Below are 23083 nucleotides of genomic sequence, written 5' to 3'. Positions count from 1 at the left end.
TCAACTGTTAAATTCTGTAATATTATAATAGTTATACAAGATGCAATGGTAACTGAGATTTGTTTTTACTAGAAAAGAAACTATAGTTCTTTTTAAATAGTATTTAATAATTTATATTTTAATAGTAAGTTAATAGTACTGGTCATTTGTACAAATTCCATTTCACTTTCCTCTGCAGAAATTATAATTAATGCTATAAGGAACGTACTGCATTATCATGTGGAACAAATAATTTGATAATTTTTAAAATAAATTTATTAAGATTGCATTTATTATACGGATATTTACATAGTATAGTTCATATCCCGTAAAATTTGAAAATATTCCTTTGTGCGTAACAAATAAACGTATTATCGTTTATATATGCATTGCGTACATCATTACACGAAAGTCAAATTGATTTAATTAGCATTACGCGTATTTCATATATGCACAACAAATACATTATTCAATGTATGTATTTATCTGCTCAATCGTAGGAACAGCGCGTGTCTACATTCTCGTGAATTCGGTGGCATGTATTTGTCATAAAAATCTTGAACAAATTCTTCCACTTTAAAACCGAATTTCTGATATAAAATTAACGCCGGGTTAGTAGCTGAAACGTGTAACGTAACATCTTTGCCCATACATGTTTGGATTAAATGATACAGCATAAATGTCCCTATGCCAGATCTACGCCACTCAGGACGAGTTAGAAAAAATGATATGTAAGCTTCATTGTAACCAACATCGGGAACTAAAATTGCAAATCCTATAATTAACTTTTTGTACAAAACCACACAGCTGAAGTCAGGGTACTGCAAGCACTCTGTCACTGAAAAAATAAAATTTTTTTCTTAAATACGAACTCGGATATACATATAACATATATGTTGTTATATTTCCAGGACCACAAAAATGAATATTAAAGATAATCTTATATCAAATCATTATATAATCATTGTGTTCACTCACAATCAATGCCCGGCCAAAAGAATTGGCTACACAGACTATTAATCGCGGGAATGTGCTGCGGCCTCACATACGAGTAATCAATCGGCGCTGTCGGTGGTGCTTTCCATTTAGGATTAGATTTATTGACTTTAACACGAAGCTCTTCCATTACTTTCACCCATAAAGGACGGCATGAAGTATCTCTTCTTATAAATGGTTTTAAAAGTCTATTTGTGTATGGACTATGAACAGATGTGGGTTCATTGTATCCTTGTAGTCTTTGTTCAAACAAACTTAGATCATCGCCAAAAAATCGATCCAAAACTCTGCCAGAATCTTTTAAAGGTTTCTCAAGTATTTCTGTTTTAAAACCAAAATTATCAATATCCAGTATCGGTAAACCATATTCTCGTTTTAATTTTCGTACAACTAGTTTTCGATAAAATCGTCTGATCTCTGAGGGTGCAGAATTAAGAGTGGATTTATTAACTTGTTGTAATAAATATGCTTCTTCCTGATGTGTCATACGTGGAATCTTTTCTTCTAAAATGATATTTGAAAATAATTATTAGAACTGAATTATATTATAAATATACGGTAAAAGATATATATATATATACTATTAGTATGATGTTTCTGCCAGGGCCATGGGCGTCGTTGCGTAATCTTAAATAAAGAAGCAGGTGGTTGTTCTTGAGTAGAACTTAGACTATCATTACTATCTTCTTCGTATTGTTCATCTTCTTCATCTTCCTTTATCTGATCTGTTTTAATATTAAGATTTTCTGATACAGCATCTGTAGTAGATGTCCATTCTGATGTAAAATCATCCAATAATTGTGAAAAGTGGAAATTATTGGTTTGATACTGACAGTCTCTTATTAAATCAGACAATGATGGTGTATCACTTTGTTCAGTAGACATTATATCATCTTCAATCTCCATATCTAAAGTCAAATAATATTAATGTTGTATTAATTTTATAGAATTTTCTATACTGTATTTCACCTATATTGTACAAGTACATACTATTTAGCTCATCTTCTTCAAGTAAAAGATCAAATAATGTTTTATCAGGTTGAACATATGCTTGTGAATATGCAGAACAATCTTGATTCTTTGTTGATCCATTTCCATAACTGTTATCCTCTCCAACTGAAATACTTGATTCTGATGGAGTTGGACTAACGTGTAATTTATTTGCTGTTTTTACTTGATTACCAACTTGTTTTTTACGATCCAATATCATTTTCTCATCTATAATTAAAAAATATAAATAATGTTTGAATATTATATAACTATGTTAGATGAAAATCATAGGTATTATTGATTACTTTTAGCAATAAGAACTTCAGGAGGATCATTGTCTATCAATCTCCACCACCCAGATTCTCCTAATTCTGTAGTTCCTGACTTAAAGAAAATTCCGCTATAGTGAGAAAGAGTTCCAGATATTGTACCAATCCAATTCTTCTTTCTTTTACTAGAAAATAATAAAAATTAAATTACATTTGTATAGATTTTATGATGAATCTCAATTTTAGTCAGCTTTCTAATACAATATCTTACACTGTTTTCTTGAACAAACAATCCCAGTTACGATCAACAAATGTACTAATGTCAGATTTCCAATGAAAGTATCCTCTTTTACTAATACCACTTGACTTTTCACGTAAATTATATAATGTTAATATAATTACATTCAGCCAAGGCATCCTATTACGTGCTACTATTTCTTCACCAAAAGGACTACAATGGAAACAAGTCAAGTCAAAAAATACATCCCCTACAAATGATACTGGAACGCTTCCACGTTTTAAACATTCTATATGAATCTTTCCTAAACATTCATTGCAACATAATGCTGGTTTATTGTATGGATCACATAAATGTCCACAATTCTTGCAACATTCTGTTGCAGAGTGATCAACAGATTCTGTTTTAAATTTGCTGTCTTTCTCACTATTTATATCTGCCATTGCTTATTTATTAAAATATAATTTCTGGATCTAAGTTAGATATTTAAAATAAAACACTCTATTTTATGTACCCATTTATTTAAAATATGAATATCTAAGACACTATATCATTGTTATTTATATATTGATCATATTGAGGTTACTTTTTTGTATAGTTTGCAACAAGTTCACACTTTACTTCTAATTATCTGAATATAGTCGCACATAACAATTGGTGGGAAATTTATAAATGAGTGTTGACTCAAATATAAAATCAAATATAAAAAATATAAATAAAAATTGTAAACTTTTTTATTTAATGTAAATTATAATTATTATACGAATGACTTGACTTTTTATTAACAATTTTATTTTTAATTATCAGAAGTAATTCGAGCATTCCTGTATTCAGTTTCATAAATAAAAATTTCTGGATATTGATCATGTTTGTTGCTATAGAAGTATAAACAACGGAGGTATAGACCTTTGAAAATATGTATATGTATATATTCTGTGTATAAAATTCGAAAATTACTTTCATACTTTTTAAATAAAAAGGAAGAAAGAATTCTCAAAATGGTTATTCATTTACAAAGCAGAGTATTTTATGGTTTAAAAACTGATATAATCTCAAACGCACATTATATTTCGGATGCAGAAATTCTGTATCCTGTTGGAAATGTAATAGCACTTCATAATATTCCGCAATATCGACAAAGATTCATACGTTTATCTGATAAACAACAGATAAATATAATTACAGTTACATACAACAAGTAGGTTTTTATGTATGTAGTTAATGTTTGTATCCTCTAATATAAATTTACACATTATCTTTCCAATCTTCTTTTATAAAGGAAGTATATTGCGACATGTGAAATTGGAGAAAAACCTACTATATCCATTTATGATGTTCAAACATTGAAAAGAAGAAAGCTTCTTGGGATACCATATGAAGCCCCTGATGTAACAAAATTTACTTGCATAGGATTTACTTTTGATAATAAGCATCTAGCAGCAGTTACAGGAGAACCTGATCAAACAATGCTTTTTTATAATTGGGAAAAGGGAAAAGTAGAATCCAGTATAAAAGTAGGGACTCCTCAGAATCCATTGGCCATTGTACAAGTATTAGCTTGTAATCCATCTGATGCAGGTGTAGTTGCTCTTGGTGGTCTACATACATTTAAATTTTTAACTCTTTCTGATACCGTATGGAGGCCATATGGATTTTCTAAAGCAGACAATATACTTACATGTTCTATGACTTGGTTGGATTCGGATAGATTATTACTTGGAACTAAGGATGGTAGAATACTTTACTTAGAGAATGGTGATTTAAAAAATATCTATAATATGACTGATACATTATTTATGAATCTGAAAATTCGCGAAGAATATGTTATACAAGCTAGTAGTTCAATTACAGCCATGGACTCAAAGGAAGACATTCCATGGGAAAACAATATTCGTTGTTTAATTGCATTTCACAGAGGTTTTGCATATGCATTTGGCTCCAGAACAATTGTGGTTTTTGAAACAGAGGGCCTGCATAAATATACAAAAAGAAATATTTATATAATACCAACTCAAATATCAAAGCAGGAAAATGAAGATTTATATCAAATCAACAGCATAAGTGTTAATTTAAGTTCAGATCGTTTGTTAATTACAACTGGTTGGCCTCAATTATTTTATGCAAAATTATGGGGACCAGACTTAAATGTAGATCCAGAACCACAAGAATTAAAGATCATGGGTCAATCATTGCATTTTGGACCTATAAGAGATATTTCTGTCTGTGCTTGGAAATCAACTTTCATAACTTGCGGAGAACTTGACCATAGTGTAAGGTTGTGGGATTTTGAATCAGGAAGATTAATTCTACACAAACAATATACAGAAGATATTTGTGGAATTGCTTTGCATCCTACAGGTCTTTTCTGTGTGATTGGTTTTAGTGATAAATTACGTTTCATGAGCATATTAATAGATGATTTATTACCTATGGAGGAATTTTCTATAAGATGTTGTAAAACTGTAAAATTTAGTAATGCCGGTCATTTCTTTGCCGCTGTTAATGGAAATGTTGTACAAATTTATTGCTCTATTGGTTTTATTAGCACTTTCATTTTAAAAGGGCACACCAATAGAGTGAAGACTCTACTATGGTCACAAACAGATACAAAGCTACTTACGTTAGGTGCAGAAGGTACTATATATCAGTGGGATATGAGTACTGGTCGCCGTTCTGCCGAGATAATTTTAAAAGGGATTGTTTTACATGACATTGCTCTTTCTGCTGATGAACAGATTACTTATTGCATTGCTGATGATAATAATATATATGAGATAAAAGATAATACGGTAATACATAATTTAATTTTTCTACAATTTGATGAACAGAGAAACAGAAGATAATTTAGTATATTATCCATGTTAGACGAGACAACATAATATTCTAGATGCAAACATGTATTGCATGGTATTAGGAAAAGAAGATCAAGCTTTGTTTCTTATTTGTCCTGGTGGTATTATTTTATCAGTAGTATGTCCACTTCAAGATCCATTACAGTACATAACTTTTCACATTCATTCTGTTGATATTGCAAAGGTAAAATCTTGTATAGTAAATGATTTAAATGTATAAAGCAAAGTATAAAGTAATCATGCTGTATATTTTGCAGATTGTCCTTCCTTATAACGAGCAATTCTTGATATCTACTGGAATAGATGGTAGTTTATGTATTTGGAAAGTAATATACCCTGAAGGAAAAGGAAAGACTGCAAAAGAGCTCACATATACGAATGAAGTGTTAATTAATAAAGATGACTTGCAAGAGAAAATACAAATGATAGTAGATTTAAACGTTAGAATGAGGGAACTGGAAACTGAACACGCGTATAAAATGCGTCAAATAGAGGTAGTACATAATGATAAAATACGGGATATACATCAAGGATATTTGCAAGCTATCGAAGAGCTAAGAGATAGAATAAGTAGATTACAAGAAGATCATAAGAATGAACTAAATACTATAAACGTCGAAATACTTAAAATGAAAGAGAAACACGAAGAAACGATGAAGCAAATGGAAACAAATTATAATGCTAAACTTATTACAGAATACGATAGATATTTAGCGCTTGAAAATACAATGAATAATATGCGTCAAAATTATGAAAAACGTTTGGAGGAAGTAGAGAAGCACGGCATTGAAGAATTACAAAATGCAACAACTAAATATGAGGCTCTTCTTCATGAGAAGAAATTGCAATTAGAAGAAAGTCAAGATGAAATAACGCAGCAGGCGCGAGTACACGAGGAGATGATGACGCAAGTTGAAGACGATGTCGATAAGGAAATATTAGAACTAAAAACAAAGTATGAAACATTGCTACATGAAGAAAAGGAGGCAAATATACGGCTGAAAGGAGAAGCTGGGATGTTGCGCAATAGATATATGGCTAGTTTGAAAGATGTTGAAGAATTGAAGAGACAACTGCAACGAGTTCAAAGCGAATACGGGTATTTCCAAAAAACTATTCAAGAATTAGAAAAAGATAAAGATGATTTGAAAACCGAAATAAATGAAAGGGATATGACGATTCAAGATAGAGAACGTCAGATATATGAATTAAAGCGTACAAATCAGGAACTGGAGAAGTTCAAATTCGTTTTGAATTACAAGATTACAGAATTAAAAAATCAAATAGAACCGCGGGATCAAGAAATCAAAGAGCTCAAGGAGAAAATCCGAGATATGGAAACGGAACTTGTAAATTTGCATAAAACAACTATTAGTTTAGAATTACAATTACATGAATTGAGGGAAAAATTAGGAGCTGCAAGGCATGAACTTCAAAACGAAATGCATCGAAATAAAAGATGTCAACAACTTTTAAAAAAGATACGAATAGATCTGCATGATGCTTCAGGGCTTGTGCAAGAACCACAGGCATTAAAAATTGCTATAACAAAATTGTATCACAAGTATAGTTCAAGCGATGAATTTTTGCGTAGCCGAAAAGCGGATTTAGATGCGCAGTGTGAATTTATAAAGCAGAGGGATCATTTAGAAAGGACAATAGCTTCCCTTAAGAGACAAGTTTTCCAAGATAGAATAGGCAGTGGTAAAGATATAGATAAAACGGTGGAGGAAAATGTTATTTTGATCACGGAATTAAATGCTTTGAGAGAAGAATTGAAAGATGCAAGGAAGCATGTACAGCATATGGAAGGTCTGTTAGGTTTAACGGTAAAGGATATAAAGCCGTCAGAAGCGAAAAGAAAGATGGAAGAAGCGTTATATGAGCATGAACAATTGCGAATTGAATACAGATTTCAAATGCAAGAGTGCCAAAATATAATAATTGCTTTAAAAGACGATATGTATAAATTGATAAGCAAACTACCTTGTGAAGAAGCAGAAACTAAAATAACTTTTTAGATGTGCTTACCACGAGTAAGTGAAGGCTTTAAATATTAAATAAATTTTTTTTATATAAGTTATGTATGGTATATTATTAAATCGTTTTCCTATTGTAAATGTATTTATTTAAGGAAAAGAAATATTATTAACAAATTGGAACGAAGAAATGTTATAATAATAATTACCAACACAATTTTCTTAAATTAATATTGCCTTATTTAAAGAACAAATGGAATGATAGATTTTCTATTTTTCGGATATTGGGAAAATTCTTTCTTATATGCTTTATGTTTTCCTAATGCCCATATAGTCATTTGATATGCACCAGCTAAGGTAAAGAGAGCAGCTGAAAGAATATGATAGTTACATATAGTTTACATTATATTTAGTATTTTACTGATAGAATAAGAAGTATATTTATACCTGGCAAACATGAAGTCATGATAGTAAAACCAATCCAACTGCCAATCTCATAAGTATAATTTGGGCATGATACAAAATTAAACAATATAGTAAAAGGATTGCCAGTGGGTACTGGTATTTTTCTTACAGTACTTCCTGCTGGTCTCAAATTTCTTAGAGCCACATGAATACTCAAGTTTCCCACTTCACAAAGTGCAAATATTACTAGTCCAATTAGAAACTGCATTTGATTTGGAGCTGTATACAAAGGATGATTTACATGGTATGCTACATACATAGCAAACAACCAATAGTATGAACAGTTTTTAAAGAGATTGCGCAGTGGCATTGTTGCATGACTGAAACGGTGTATGAACAATGTTTCTAGAAGTCTTTTTGCATAATGTATAGACCAACAAACTGCTGCCACACTGAAATTAAATTTACAATTTTAAGTTTTAATATTCTAACTCTATATAGTTATTCTTATTGATTTTGAGTTAATATTTTGTAAGCATCATAACTAGTTTCATACAGCTATATAGCAGTTTAAAAGTAACATATTGATAATTTAACTGTAACTTATATTTACACATTAATAATTAATCTCTTATCATTATGTCATTCGACCTCTAAGAAAAAAAGGTAATGAAATATTAGGATAAAGTTTATTAAGAAGAATTTGTTAAATAAACTTACTGGACTACATTATTAATTTCAGACGCAGTTACATCACCATAAAAAATCCACGCACGTTGATATATCCATAAATATAGAAATAATGGGCCAGCATATTCCACTAAAAATACAGTTTTCCAACTAATCTGTGGTCCAAGATCTTTAAAGTATAACTTTCCACCACTAGAAATAGATAAATTCTTCAATGTATCTGAATCAGATAAAGCTTTTCCCTTAGTATCTAGCCTTAAACATTGTCTGTGAATATGTGGTGCTTTTTTTAGTTTAAATAATTCTTCTTTAATTTCTCTTATAGTTGTAGTAGGTTTCACCTATAAAAATGTAAAGTAATATACGTCATTTAAGAAAACTTTTGTATTAGAAATTCAAGTTTATGTATATCGCTAGAAATTCATGCATATTAATCAGACTATTATGAATTATTAAGTGCCGCATATATTATCTATTACATAAAAGTAATGGTTGATAAGTTTAATATATCCGTTATAAGCTACAAATAATAATGTATGAAAATATTTATTTCATTTTTATTTGTTCATTTACTTACGGGCACATTTGCTATAAATTTTGATGACTTCGCGGTCAATATTTGAATCTAAAAATATGAAAAAGGTACATTGAATTATAGATTCTTTTAAATAAGAATTCGTTTATTATTGATTTTAATACATATATATATTTATACATATAATAAATACCTCCATTGTCGATATATAATAATTCTTTATTAATTAATAAAGATTTTGTAACTTCACTGTGTAAAGAACTGAACGACTACTACTACTTCCAGAACACTACAGTACATACTGCGATTACTGCCAGGTCAGAGAGAAATGTATAATGCAGCGCTGTGATCGTTTAATTCCAATTGTACAAAGTTCAATTTTTTTCTGATGACCAATGAATTTTTTCATGTATAATTTTTAAAATGACATTAATGATATTATTGGAAATTGTCAGTACTTATATTCTTTAACATTTCGAAATATTTGCAACAATTTATATTGATGATTTTTCCTATGTAAATATACTGAACCATTTTTCATATTTATTCTGTACGTCGCTAATACATCTAATTTAAATGTAAAGATGCTAAAGTTGATGTGGAAGTAAGACGATCACAAAAAGATATTTATGTTATTTTTGTGTCTGAGATATACATATAAGAGTTCTTACAACAAAAGTATTTGTAAAATATGTTAACCTTGAAATGCGGGACCGGGTTTCGGCGAACGCGTTGAACCTGCCTTGCGTCGGTCCTGACTATATGTACATATTTTTATATAAAAATTAGACTGCGGGTTTTTATATATTTATAGAAAACTTAAAAATATAAAAAAGTACAGGATACTTACAATGTGGAAAAATCTCTGCTAAGTTCCATTGTTATAAATGACAGTTCACAAAAGTATAAATTTGCATAAATATCCGCAGTTTAATAATAATAATAGTAATTAAATAATAATTATAACAATAAAGACATGTAATAAGTACAAGTTCTTTTTGATGTTATGTGATATTTATATTGAAAAACATTCAAACATTGGCGGGAATCGTTCTAGAGTACGCTAGTGTGTGTAATGTTATGCCTCAGAGGTTCCTGGCTAATTTCTGCCTTTTCCATTTTTTGTGCGATAGTGTAAGGAGTTCGCTAAACTAAAAATGGGTTTTCAAAATATTTGGTACTCGCATCCACGTAAATATGGACAAGGATCTAGATCCTGGTAAGTATTACTATTTCGTATTATATTTTTAAATTGTAGACCATTTATACCATAAAATTACATACATGCAATAGACCGTGTGTCCACGTTTATGTTTTTCTAGTAAAAGAAGATATTTTTATAGCTTTTAGTGTAGGTTATTTAAGATAATTTAAAAATATGAATTACTTTATTATCACCATAATTAAAAAAAATTAATATCTTGCTTAAAAATATCATTTCTATATTTTTTGACCATAACCTCAATGTAGTATGTATTACGCATAGTATTTATAACTTATTATTAGACTGCCGTAGTTTATTTATAATAGTGTTCTTTCAATGCGTAATTAATCATATTATGCTATTTTACAGTCGTGCGTGTGCGAACAGGCATGGATTGATTAGAAAATATGGATTAAACATTTGTCGGCAGTGCTTCAGGGAATATGCTGCCGATATTGGCTTCAAAAAGGTATAAAATTTGAATTCTTCTATGTTTGCAGATATATTTTTAATATATATAACGATTAAATATTATATCTAAATCAATCTTCTTTTATTTACAGCTGGATTAACTGCAATGAAATAGCTATAACTAATTGTATAACATGTATATTCATCTTCATTAATATATGAGATACAATAAAATTAATTTTTTCTACTAAATATATTTGTATCATTAATTTTAATATACTATAACTAAATTAAGATTAAAACATTAGATTTTCTAGTAAAATATTGTATAAGACTATAGAAAAACCTGAATGCTGTAGCATTTACGAAACAACCCAAACACAGTCATTCGAAACTTGAAACAATGAGCATAGGCTCGAGGCGACTACCGGTCGCTGAGCGTAGCCACGGTCACGGGATGAACGTTCCACCTAACAGAGACGTGGAATTGCATAGCTCGCCTTTAAAGAATCGGCCGTACCGATACTTGACAATAAACATTACAACAGCCCCGTAGCTGCCCACACACAGATGGTCGCCAGATGTTGATGCATCATTCACAGTATGTTGAGGTAGCCTGAGGAACCGCTGTAAATCTTAGAATTTAGTTAACTAATGTTCCTCAGATTGGCAAGCGGTCTTTGTTCTATCAGCCCGTAGACCTGTCGCCTGTTACTGGAGGTCCGATCTCCTCACGTGCGACGCTTCCCGCTAAGAGCTCTCTCTCAAGAGCAGCTAGCATCCTTTTACAACCGCCAACATAGAAATTAACCAATTAATAGCAACGTCCATTTCCCTCACTCACTGAGCGGAGGCTTTCCTGGACGAATACGACGACCTCGTGCCCGTAGGCACACCCCATCATAGTTTTCCTCTGCAGCGTCGTCGTGACGGAAGGTCATTCTCTTGCTTGCAGTCTTACTAGCCAGAGACCTAGTGTGTGAGCCGTGAAGATTGAATCGAGGGACAGTGTATCACGAGAAGTGAGTCCAGTGCGACGTAGATCTTGAAGCAAAGTATATCGGTTATCCCGTGGACCGTGGATTCGCTATACCGACTCTAAGATCATTGTCATTATCGTTTGATTATTGAGGCCAGTAGTTTATCTTGTATTTGTGGTAATAAACGTTATCTCGATTGTACAACGACGATGAACGACCTAGGCGCAGATTCTTTACACGCCTCTAATCCCAGTCTTAACCTAAACCCGATATATATATATATATTATATAACTGTAGATTCCAGTTATATTCAAAACCAAACACCCTTATTATCCCACAAGAAATAAGAGGATCGCCCTGTTCGTGGTGTCGATTCGTATAATCGTAACGGGAATTTACGACTCCCGTTGATGCGCTTCAACGCGATCGCGTCTCCGTGACTGGACGAAAAAACACTCTTCTTCCGTACATTTTAGTATATGATCCCTTATACGGTGGTCAATGATAAGATAAAGTGTCGTCTTTACTTGTCCTTTCATAATATGCCGTTTAGCATATTCCTAAAAATACTATGAACTGATGTCCTACCAGGTTTGGGACTTGCATCTATTTCTCTATAAACTGTCCTATCGGGTCCAGTTTCGATACGTTGGTTCTCTACATCAGTCTCATCGTTTGCTGTCAACGATAATCTCTTTCCTTTCTGCCCTGGACTTATTTATTTTTCAGTTGCTGAAGTTTTTTGTTTATCGCACACTGAACAGTCTTCTTCCATGTCCGTAATTTTTATTTTATGATTTTTTTTTTTTGACATTTTTGGGGAAAATATTTAGCACAGAATAATACCATGTATGGAATACAAAATTATTGTCAAGTTTGATATACTTTACTTTTCCTTTTATAACAACTTTACATAAAACGCTCTGAGATGCTTTCTGTCCGAGTTTTAGAGATAACAAGTTTAGATGTCGACTAATTGACTAACAAACTGAGATGTATTCTAGTCAAAAGGACGATAGCAAGTAAGAATATGATCTGTGACAGCGATATTTATACAAAAATATTGATGAGTATTGGCCGTTCTCCACCAACGGTTTCCCATGTTTTATCGCAATGAGCAATAACCCTAAGAAACTTCTCGACTTTTAAAATCTGTGTAACAATGGACTGTAAAACATGCTAAATTTTATGGCGGTTCCTTAGGATTATTATGGGCCTGAGTCGATATGTCTTGACAGCTGGTGGCCATCTTGACCGACGGATGGATTATGTTTTATGACAAGATTACGGGTGCAACTGTATTTTTTCTACGCGGGAGTCTAGGATTTGGTAACGAATCTTAGCGGCTGGCATTTACCATTGACGCGTTGTTGCAGAATCGTTCTTATGGCGTAATCGGACGCGTCTACTGCGAGACCAATGGGCGTGCCAGATATTGGATGGCGCCAGGTATTGGTGGCGTCGGCGAGAAGCACGTTTCGATTCGCGAAAACTATTTTCGATTTGTTCCGACCACTCGATGGGCGCGTTGCCCTCTTTCGCACCTTTTAGTAAGTCGTTAAGTGGTTAAAGTATCTTCGCGGCCCCCGGTATGAAACGTCGGTAGAAGTTAATCATACCGAGGTATCTACGTAGTTGTTTAACGTTCGTGGGCTTCGGAACATTTACGACGGCCTCTACGCGCTCGGCTAGCGGTTTTATTCCATCGGCGTTTACCGTATATCCGAGGAATGTAATTTCATGCGCGCTGAATTCGCATTTCGCGGGATTTATTACGACCCCGCAGTCGTTGAGGCGGTTGAATAATATTCGCCAATGTTTGCGGTGTTGTTTTTCGTCTTCCGAAGCTATTAGGAAATCGTCGATATACGCGTAAACGAAATGGGTAATTTTCGTAGACCACGGGGCGTCTCAAAATGCGGGGTCGAGTTCCAGCAAACGCGTTGAACCTGCCATGTACCGGTCCTGACCCTACGTGAAGGTGTAACTTCTCCTTTGATGATTGCTGATATCAGGGCTCGCGTTCGCATATCCCGGGTGTTTAAATACGGAGCAGCGATAGATACAGAAGTTCTTAGTAATTATATCGGTAAAACAGCAAGACGTCGGTAAGCTGATGTTATAAAAGTCACATCTATTCTGTAGGTTGCTGGTATAATCATTGACGAGTCGTCTGTGATAATTCGTATGTTCTGAGATATAACATTCCATTTAATGTCACGTTTATCCTGTCCTTAGTCGATGTATGTATTTATTCAATGACTGGCAATAACTGACAATGAGATGGCTCCGTCGGTAACTGGTTTCTGTCAAGAATACTACTTACATGATAAAGACTATGTGTATACGGTACATATTCATGCATATATATTTTTTAATTTAATGCTAAAATGTAAATATATATACACACGTATATGGCATATAGAGCCAAGAATAGATCATCTTCATAATTTTGTTAATTAAAATAATAAGGATTTTGTTAATAGAGTTTGTGATGAGAATAAAAGATATTTTGTTAAATGAAATTTATTATTACAGAAGTAGATTACTAGTAAGGTTTGGTAGCATAAAATTATCACATGATACGATCATTAAAATTATCGACGAGATCCTGACACGGATTATCTCGATACAAAGAACGATAAATTTACAATTTCCTTAAATTACACCAGTGGCTTTTCTATACTGACCGAAATGTTCCAGATACTGTTGTATCGTATCCAATGGTTGATAAATATCGTTCATTCGGTTCTATAAAAAGACGAGAAACACGAATTAATTTTTCAGCGGAGAACATTGTGGTCTATCGAAAACAAACAGTGTTGACGCATGCTATCTCTCCGAAAAAGTATGTTATTCATTAAATTACCTGCAAATACTGCGGTGCTTGATTGGACACGGTAGATCCGAGGAATCCTTGTAAAAATTCACGCATCAATTCCCATGCACTTCCGGGAACCACGCAGGGTCTATATTCCACCTATGAAACATGGAAAACAATTATTCAATATATATTGAGAAATAATCAACAAGTACACGGTACTTGATGTACCTTTCTCGATTTTTCACGACGATTCTTTTATTCTGCTTCGATATTTCTTATTTTCAGAGAAATTATTTCCAGACGCAATCGAAACGACGGAAAGAGGAAATCTGTGAAAAAGTAAAGAAACAGAATGGAAGTCGAAAGAAACGATAACAGGACGTGATTAACGCAATCGAAAGTTAAGCTTGTTTCTCGCCCCGACGACAGGATATCTCCGGTTCGAAGAAAGCGCGAACGCTCGAGGGAACGTCTTCCGGTTTGCGGCATACGTCAACCACCGACACGCTTTTCTTGCTCCACGAACTTGTTTAGCAAGTAATTCTCTGATCGAAAGCGCCTCGTGGTGTGTTACGATTAACAGGCTGATTTGATTTGACTGCAAATGAGGCTGATTTAAATGTACAATAAAGAACGTGGTGACAGAAAGTCGTCACGTAAAAGGTGAAATATTTCATCTTTTATCGTAGCAAAATCGTAGAACATAAAATGTCGTGGATATTGTGAAAGCGTGTAAATGTCGCAGAGTATTATGTTACCGGCGCGAAATTGAAATTGAAATTGAAAGAAATTGAAACAACGTCCCTCTCAATGGAGTTTGCGAGAAGAATCGATCGCGACCGTGAACCATTCGCTCTTTTCGTTGCTCGTTTCTCTTTGCTTCGCGTTCGCCGATCAAGATCATGCTTAGCTACGTCAAAGGAAGCAGCAGGTATCATTCTCATGGAAATCGATCGTAGAAGTATTCAACGGATTGCTGGAAACCTGCGACCGGAGGCGAAACGACGACTATGTCAATTTTTATTCCATCTGTACTTATCAGTAAAGAAATTTAAAAGTAATTTAGAAAGAATTTAAAGCTTAGAAACCGGGAAGTTACGAATCCAGAGCTCGGAGATCGGCAACTTACGGATTCAGAGTTCAGAAATTGGAAAATTACGAATTCAAAACTTAGAAACCGGCAAGTTGCGAATTCGGAGGTCAGAGATCGGGAAGCTATCAAGTCATAGCTTACAAATTGCCAAGTTACCAAGTCAAAGTTAACAAATTGAAAAATCACGACTCTGAAGCTAAAAAATTGCGAAGCTATAAATTTCCTATCACTTTGTTCATAGTTTTTTAAACGTATAAACTTTCCAAATCGTAAATTAAAAAACATTGGAAGTTTACAGATCGTGAAAACAACGACCATAGGATCATCTTCTTATAAAGAAGTAAACATGTACGCGCGACGGTTTTCCTTGCGTCGCAGAGAACGCGAAAGGACGTAGAAACAAGGGAGATGGTGAGGCGGAGGAGCGTGAGTTAGTACGGTTCTACGGTGTGGTATTTTCTCCAGTGAAATTAATGGGGGAACAGGGGCTTTATCGTAACATATTCGACGTCGTGGTAGAGTACAAACAGCGCTGTTACCGATACAAATGGCTGGTGGATCGGTCGAAGGACCACATCGTTGGTCCACCTTGTAAAACGGAAGTTACACCATTTTCACGCTATTGCGAGGCGACGTCCGATGACCGAGAGACATTCTCGCGTTAAAAACTCTGGTTATAATCATCGTTGTTTCAAATTCCTTTTACAACGAGATTTATTAAATAATATTAAATCAAATGGTTAATAATGCAAATTTCAGAAGTTGAATTCTTTAAACTTAGAATTTGCCCGAATGCCGTTTAATTAATTTTTCAAGCTAATTGAATTCTAGATAGCAGTAATTAAAAGAAGAAGCGTATAACTTCAGTTTTTCGTTTTAATTAAAGAAGATTTCTTTTATAACTCGGAGCATCGAGGGGGCATATTTTCGAATATTTTTCAAACGGGGTTTTAGTATTTTACCGTAAATTTTGCGATATTCCCTCGTATCGATTCACCTATCCCGTGCACCTATCGTACGTTCGCAGCTAGAATTTCACAGAAACGCGTTTACGGTATCAGGCGAACGAAATCCTCGTGTGCGACAGTATGAAACGCCGCGGTCAGAAACGAGTCGAGCGGAGCCGAAACGCGTTCTACAGAAATTCAATTTTTATTAAATCTCTGTTCAAACCTGATGTACTTTCAATTTAAAAGAGAAGCTCTATCAACCTGACAGTATTTCAATGCTTTGTATTATTTTCTAAGTCTCTTAATGTTTCCTACGAAGACACATAGCGTTGTATATTCATAAAATTTGTCTGCAAGTGTTGGAATATTCTTTCGTAGGCAAACGTGTGATATTTCGATGTCGTCACTCGACGCGATATTGCAGTTGTAGGCAATCATCTGCGGCCAATTGATCGTACAAATCGAATCCTTCCAATATTCTCGATAGTCCGCACGCTTTCACGAGCATTTAATCGAAGTTTCATCGAAGCTCGATCGAAATAGAAAAGGAAGGTCCGCCTTTGGTGACGCTCGTAACGAACAGAGGTAATTCACGCGTGTATAACGAATCTCACGGTGGGCTAAAACTGTCGATCGATATTACTGCGGCCGTCGTGTGATCGACAAGGCGTTCTGAAGTAGCGCAGGCTATTTCGCCGGTTTCCAAGTTTAATCGCGAGTTAATTAGCTGGCGTGATCCTTCGCAATCCCTTGGCAACGCGGCAGTCGGCTAGCCTGGTAACGAGTTTCGCGAATATCACCCGAGCTAGACATCTGCCGCGATTATTAATTCAACCGATTATCTGGCCGAAAGTTCTCTCTGCCTGTTATGAAAAGTTACGAAACTCTGCCACCGCGAAGAAATGGAAAAGACGTCGGTTCGTTTCGGAGTTCTTCGTTATTTTCGGGGTTAATTAGCTTCCTCCGGGATTAAAGATCGCTTAGAATCCATCAATCTCATTTGGTCCCGCTTGTAGATATCGCTTACCTCGACCAGAACGCCTTTGAAGTTCTGATTAATCGTCACGCTACCGAGTTTCACGCAGAAATCGCCGATCTCGAACCGCGGACCCTTCGATTCCATCTTCTGCATTTTGTTCGTGTAGACGCTCGACATCTTGTACATTAAGAGATCGAACAGACCATCCGCTATCAACGGCACCACTTTGTTTCCTGATTCCAGAATCGCGAAGGCCGACGCTGGCTGCTCCGAGTTGTGAAGGACGTGGAGAGTTCGTTGAGCGCCTTTAACAAATAAAAGAAAAAAGCATAGAATCAAATCGCAGGTTTCTTTACAAACTTTTCGAACATGCAAGAAAGGCAGCTTTCTTCGCTCCTTTCTCATATAAATGCAAATATACAAATATAAATAATTTGCTACGAGGATATTCGATAAATCGTTTAATTCTTTCGTGCAGATATTAGACACAGTCGTGAACTTTCAGTTGATACTACGAGTGATTCTCCATTGAAAATTCCTTTGTTTTTTCAGAATCGAATGTTAATCGCGTACCTGTTTGTCTAACGAGATTAAACAAATTGATAAAAGATACAGCTGCCCGATTTAACATCGTTCATTTATACGGATACGTTCATTTATCTCGATGGTCTGTCATTTTCTCGCGTTACTTTGTCGTATACGCTGTAACGACTTCCTCTGCGACGGTAGAAACTTTTAGGTCACTTCTTAGATGTTCGTGTCTTACGTATGACAGCGCGTTGACAATTGCTCTTAAGATAGACTGTGTGGGAAGCAAGTGCAACAGAGACGTGGAATCGCGCACGATGATGTACGTCCAGGCTTAGTATGCTGCGAGTTGCTTCTGTTTACACCGGTATGCACGTGGATATAACGCGACCGAGCTAAACTTGGACGCAACTTGAAGTTCAGCCGAGGCTACGTGCAACTTCTATCCGGGCTCGTATGTTGTCAACTTGTACGATGAATCTCCGGACGCGAAAACTATTGGGATTGGCCGGTACGACGATCTCTATCCCCTCGTTTTCCGATAAATTTCCAATTCCCCAGATGGCTAGTTAACGAGAACTAATATCCGCGGTTTAGTCGATTCGCCTATTTCCTCCGACTTCCTCTTCTCTGCCTAACAGGAGGAAAACAAACTTTCTCGTCCGCTTTTCGTCAGTGATTTATCATAACTATGTTCTTCCGAAGTTAGGGAAATATCTGGAAATTATATTTTCTCGGAATCCTAAGTTGCTATCTTTCATGCAAGATCGAGATTGTCTTTGAATAATTTTTAAACGAAGCAATTTTTATTAATTCTCCCTTTACACGGATTATGTATTTTTACACACTCGACGCTCGATATTAATTGGAAAGAAGTAATATCGGTCACGTTGATCGTGTCACAGTTTTTGTCGCTAATTTGCTCGATCTTTTGACGACTGTCAAGTTTTTCTTATTGCAAGTTACCCGGTGAAATATACAAATTCCGTGCAAAAACGATTCTGATCATGCGAACAATCGAGAGAGAACGAGAAACGCGTGCGATCGGGAAAACGCGACGCGAATGAGCCGATTTCACCATTTTCACGTTTCAATCAGTTGGTTGGATGTAAACAATTATACCGTCATCTGCGATTTCGCGTAATACGAGGGGATTAAAGTCGATCAATTGAAGCCGACAGAAGATGATAATGTAGTTGGAGTTTGATGCAGCGAATAATAAAATCAGACAGGATCGATTTATGCGCGGGGTGAAATGGAAATCTGACAGATTCGAAGCTGCATTTCGTTATCTGAAATGAGATTATTTTGCCGTTTTCAGAATTGAAATTAACAGATAGCGATAATGCGTTTACAATGAAAATTCTATGCAACAGCACGCGTTGCTTTTGTCAGTCATTCAGAACTTTTTCGTTCTGTGCCTTTTCTTTTTTTTTTTTCCATCGTGCAACGTATAAATTCCCTTTTTACGGCCCCTAAAAATTCGTGCAGCTTTATTCAACAGATTCGTAACATTTTTCGCAATTACGTGTTATAGCTGGTGCGCGTCTCTGCTCTCAATGAAATTAATTCCCCGACACATGGTGCCATTTTTTGGGATCCAAAATTCTACTCTATGGTATGTCAGTGCTTTGTTTAACGAAATCGTATTACTTTTTGTAATCACGCGACGCTACGATCCTCCCTCAAATCTCGTACGATAGAACGAGGTGAAAGAAAAATTCGATTACGAGTAATTCGCCGCGTGATGCGCCGGATCTCACGTGTATCAAGATTAATACCAGGCCAGACAGAAACATACGACGTGCGAACTCCACTGAATATTCATAATTCATCCGACATAACCCCTCACCTGGTTTGTCCACCATAATAACAGGCCATTGCCGCGTGCAAACGCATGAATTATTTATGGCTTAAATTATAACACACCCTTTACGCGCCGTCAAATGACAAAATTCTTAATTACGGATCGCGGAATCCGCGGACAGCTTTATGCTCTTTAATTGTACACCACTTTACACCCTTATTTATTGCCACCGGTTGTACATAATAACGTAAACGTTATCGTTTTTATCTGTTTTTTCGCTTTAACAGAGGGACGAGCGTGTCTTCTGGTAAGATGCGAAATAAGATACGAATTAATTAACGTTATGCGGTGAACGTATTCGTCGCTATTAGAATATGGTTACAACCCTCCCGCGTTTTATCTCATATCAGGAAAAGATGTTTGTTTCAAGCTGCGATATTTAACGCATCGATTTTACGAATAGAGCCTACGAATTAACAGTCGTTTGATTATCTACGTGTCTACGCGAGATGTAAAAGCGTAGAATTGCGTTGGAGAAGTCTGTAAACTGTCGATTTGTAACTTGGCAAATCGATAGCTGAGGATTACTTTTCGTAAAGATTCGCTGTATTTTCTCAGCTTACGAAAACCTATCGCGACAGATGATAAAATTAAAATGAATTAATTACGAAGCTAAATGGATGACACTCTTGAGGATCGAAACTGGTGATAATTCAATTTTGATTTGCGTCACTTTAACTTGCCAATGAACGTTATTAATTATGCAAAAGGGGTGAAACGGGTACAAGGAATAAACTAAGCCTAAGGTAAACGCGCGGTATCGTGTTACAGTCTTTACAGAGATACGTCTGTTAAGAAAAGTCTAAGCTGCTACACAGCCTTAGTTTAACGAACTTTGTGCGCGTGAAGCCAAGTGTAAGAAAGATACGCGTAATTTTTTGAAAATGTCGTGAAACCAAGTGAAGTGGAAATTAAATAAAATCCATGTACATGTAATTAAATGAAACGCCTGTGCAATGTAATAATTAAGATAATCACATGGGCACGACGTACGCATCAGCATCGTGCGTTATGTAACGAGAAGGATTCGTCGAAAGTGAACTTCGAAAGGGGAGATTTTGTCGATACAACGTACGCGCGCGGCGTGCAAGAGCTGCGACCTATTTCCGCTTCCATAATTTCCCGAAAACAATGGGAACGCACGGGCGGCAATTCGGATTAACGAACAGGCTGATTAGAAACATCCTTTCCGCTCCTCCGCCGCTTCCTGCGGGGTAATTCGCGCCAGCGACCGTGTACGGCCCTGTGACGCGCCGCATGCCGCATTCCGCATCGTCTGCATCGCACGTATGCATCGCGACACGGATGTACGGCCGCTGCAGGAGCCGCAAATGTGACCCGCCACCCCCAGCATCCGCAAGGATCACCGAGCAATAACATCTTATCGGTGTAATGACCCCGAAATAAATTTGTAGCGGCTACGTTACAGGCAAACTGATCCTTCAACTAATTTATACAATTACAATTAAATCAAAGTTATTAGTACAGTTACAAGTTAGCTGTTTCTGTTCGATCAAAGATACCTCAGCCTCTGTCAGTAGTCTGCTTCGTTTTTGATGAAATTCTCAATTATTACATAGTAATTTGCTTAATGTTTAAACAGCGTGTTTAAAAAATATCTAGATTAATACATAACTGCATTTAGCGTTTTAAAGGGTAGACAGTTTGAATTTATTTTACTACGGTAGAACCTCGTTTGTCCGAACAGTTCGAGGGTCACGGTAGTTCGCATAACCGGATAGTTCGGATAATAGAGGCTCACTTAGGAGTTCGCATATCGGAAGTTGCGTCCGAATTTGTTTGCATGAACGAGGTGCGGATGAGCGAGGTTCCACCGTACAAGGAGTCATTCTACATGCAGTATGTCGACAGTTTGAAAGGGACAAGACGCAGGAGTGCTCCGGCAGCAATTCGAAAGAGGTCCTGGAGCACTCCTCTTAAGCGTTAGGTAGGCCACCGTGGGGTTTTAGTCGGTGAGAGTCCGACATCACCCCATCGCTCTTCTAGGAGCGGCGAAGTGTCCATGAGGATTTCCCCACGTAAAAAGAAAGTAAAAGAAGTATGTCGATAGTTGAAATAACAGTAAATATCAAGGTGAATTGGAAAAGAAACAATTCTTGGGATTGATCAGCATGGTCTCTGAGTGAGCCATTTATAAATGACGACGTTCAGACGTTCGGATGTCCAGATATCTGTAGATGTAAACGTCCTGACAAACAGTGGCAATGTGTAGCAATTCCTGGAAATTTCAGACTAACTATGCGAGTGTCGCGATTGATCTGTTGTGTAATACGAACATATCTGATATGTGATGAATAGTAAATATCAAGGTGAATTGGAAAAGAAACAATTCTTAGGATTGATCAGCATGGTTTCTGAGTGAGCCATTTATAAATGACGACGTTCAGACATTCGGATGTCCAGATATCTGTAGATGTAAACGTCCTGACAAACAGTGGCAATGTGTAGCAATTCCTGGAAATTTCAGACTAACTATGCGAGTGTCGCGATTGATCTGTTGTGCAATACGAACATATCTGATATATGATGAATAGTAAATATCAAGGTGAATTGGAAAAGAAACAATTCTTAGGATTGATCAGCATGGTCTCTGAGTGAGCCATTTATAAATGACGACGTTCAGACATTCGGATGTCCAGATATCTGTAGATGTAAACGTCCTGACAAACAGTGGCAATGTGTAGCAATTCCTGGAAATTTCAGACTAACTATGCGAGTGTCGCGATTGATCTGTTGTGCAATACGAACATATCTGATATATGATGAATAGTAAATATCAAGGTGAATTGGAAAAGAAACAATTCTTAGGATTGATCAGCATGGTCTCTGAGTGAGCCATTTATAAATGACGACGTTCAGACATTCGGATGTCCAGATATCTGTAGATGTAAACGTCCTGACAAACAGTGGCAATGTGTAGCAATTCCTGGAAATTTCAGACTAACTATGCGAGTGTCGCGATTGATCTGTTGTGCAATACGAACATATCTGATATATGATGAATAGTAAATATCAAGGTGAATTGGAAAAGAAACAATTCTTAGGATTGATCAGCATGGTCTCTGAGTGAGCCATTTATAAATGACGACGTTCAGACATTCGGATGTCCAGATATCTGTAGATGTAAACGTCCTGACAAACAGTGGCAATGTGTAGCAATTCCTGGAAATTTCAGACTAACTATGCGAGTGTCGCGATTGATCTGTTGTACAATACGAACATATCTGATATATGATGAATAGTAAATATCAAGGTGAATTGGAAAAGAAACAATTCTTAGGATTGATCAGCA

General features: G+C 35.7%; 5 protein-coding genes across 6 annotated transcripts in view; 2 read left to right on the top strand and 3 right to left on the bottom strand.

Annotated features, from left to right (window-relative positions):
- Positions 1 to 400: 400 nt before the first annotated feature.
- Atac2 (Ada2a-containing complex component 2) lies at positions 401 to 2993 on the bottom strand. Its single transcript, XM_072012433.1, has 6 exons — positions 2506 to 2993; positions 2271 to 2419; positions 1966 to 2193; positions 1557 to 1883; positions 958 to 1479; positions 401 to 817 (listed from the first exon to the last, which is right to left on the bottom strand). The coding sequence occupies exons 1-6, from the start codon at positions 2913 to 2915 to the stop codon at positions 462 to 464; spliced, it is 1992 nt and encodes a 663-aa protein (XP_071868534.1). The 5' UTR covers positions 2916 to 2993; the 3' UTR covers positions 401 to 461.
- Positions 2994 to 3404: 411 nt separating this feature from the next.
- Tous (testes of unusual size) lies at positions 3405 to 7355 on the top strand. Its single transcript, XM_072012300.1, has 4 exons — positions 3405 to 3670; positions 3752 to 5261; positions 5338 to 5508; positions 5582 to 7355. Exons 1-4 carry the CDS (start codon positions 3471 to 3473, stop codon positions 7343 to 7345), a joined length of 3645 nt encoding a protein of 1214 aa, XP_071868401.1. The 5' UTR covers positions 3405 to 3470; the 3' UTR covers positions 7346 to 7355.
- Positions 7356 to 7429: 74 nt separating this feature from the next.
- Positions 7430 to 9323, bottom strand: LOC139991899 (very-long-chain enoyl-CoA reductase-like). Its single transcript, XM_072012298.1, has 5 exons — positions 9127 to 9323; positions 8976 to 9023; positions 8429 to 8739; positions 7751 to 8160; positions 7430 to 7673 (listed from the first exon to the last, which is right to left on the bottom strand). Exons 1-5 carry the CDS (start codon positions 9130 to 9132, stop codon positions 7546 to 7548), a joined length of 903 nt encoding a protein of 300 aa, XP_071868399.1. The 5' UTR covers positions 9133 to 9323; the 3' UTR covers positions 7430 to 7545.
- A 705-nt stretch (positions 9324 to 10028) lies between these two features.
- LOC139991900 (small ribosomal subunit protein uS14) lies at positions 10029 to 10800 on the top strand. Of its 2 annotated transcripts, XM_074111945.1 has the most exons (3): positions 10032 to 10152; positions 10507 to 10606; positions 10701 to 10800. In XM_074111945.1, exons 1-3 carry the CDS (start codon positions 10091 to 10093, stop codon positions 10707 to 10709), a joined length of 171 nt encoding a protein of 56 aa, XP_073968046.1. In that variant the 5' UTR covers positions 10032 to 10090; the 3' UTR covers positions 10710 to 10800. The 2 variants fall into 2 exon arrangements, with proteins under 2 accessions (XP_071868400.1, XP_073968046.1); XM_072012299.1 differs by lacking the exon at positions 10701 to 10800 and having other exon boundaries at positions 10029 to 10152; positions 10507 to 10612.
- A 3246-nt stretch (positions 10801 to 14046) lies between these two features.
- The window catches only part of LOC139992109 (mediator of RNA polymerase II transcription subunit 20-like), a 142338-nt gene continuing 133301 nt past the window's right edge, over positions 14047 to 23083 (bottom strand). Inside the window, exons 3-5 of the mRNA XM_072012655.1 lie at positions 17424 to 17680; positions 14399 to 14509; positions 14047 to 14280 (exon numbers count right to left, since the gene is read on the bottom strand). Coding sequence (XP_071868756.1) covers positions 14188 to 14280; positions 14399 to 14509; positions 17424 to 17680 — 461 coding nt within the window. The 3' untranslated portion in view covers positions 14047 to 14187. The remainder of the gene's footprint in view (positions 14281 to 14398; positions 14510 to 17423; positions 17681 to 23083) is intronic.

Source organism: Bombus fervidus, chromosome 11 (assembly GCF_041682495.2).
Source record: "Bombus fervidus isolate BK054 chromosome 11, iyBomFerv1, whole genome shotgun sequence".
Lineage (NCBI taxonomy): Eukaryota > Metazoa > Arthropoda > Insecta > Hymenoptera > Apidae > Bombus > Bombus fervidus.
The sequence above is the reverse complement of the archived record's forward strand: the minus strand, read 5'-3'. Positions and strand labels throughout refer to the sequence as shown.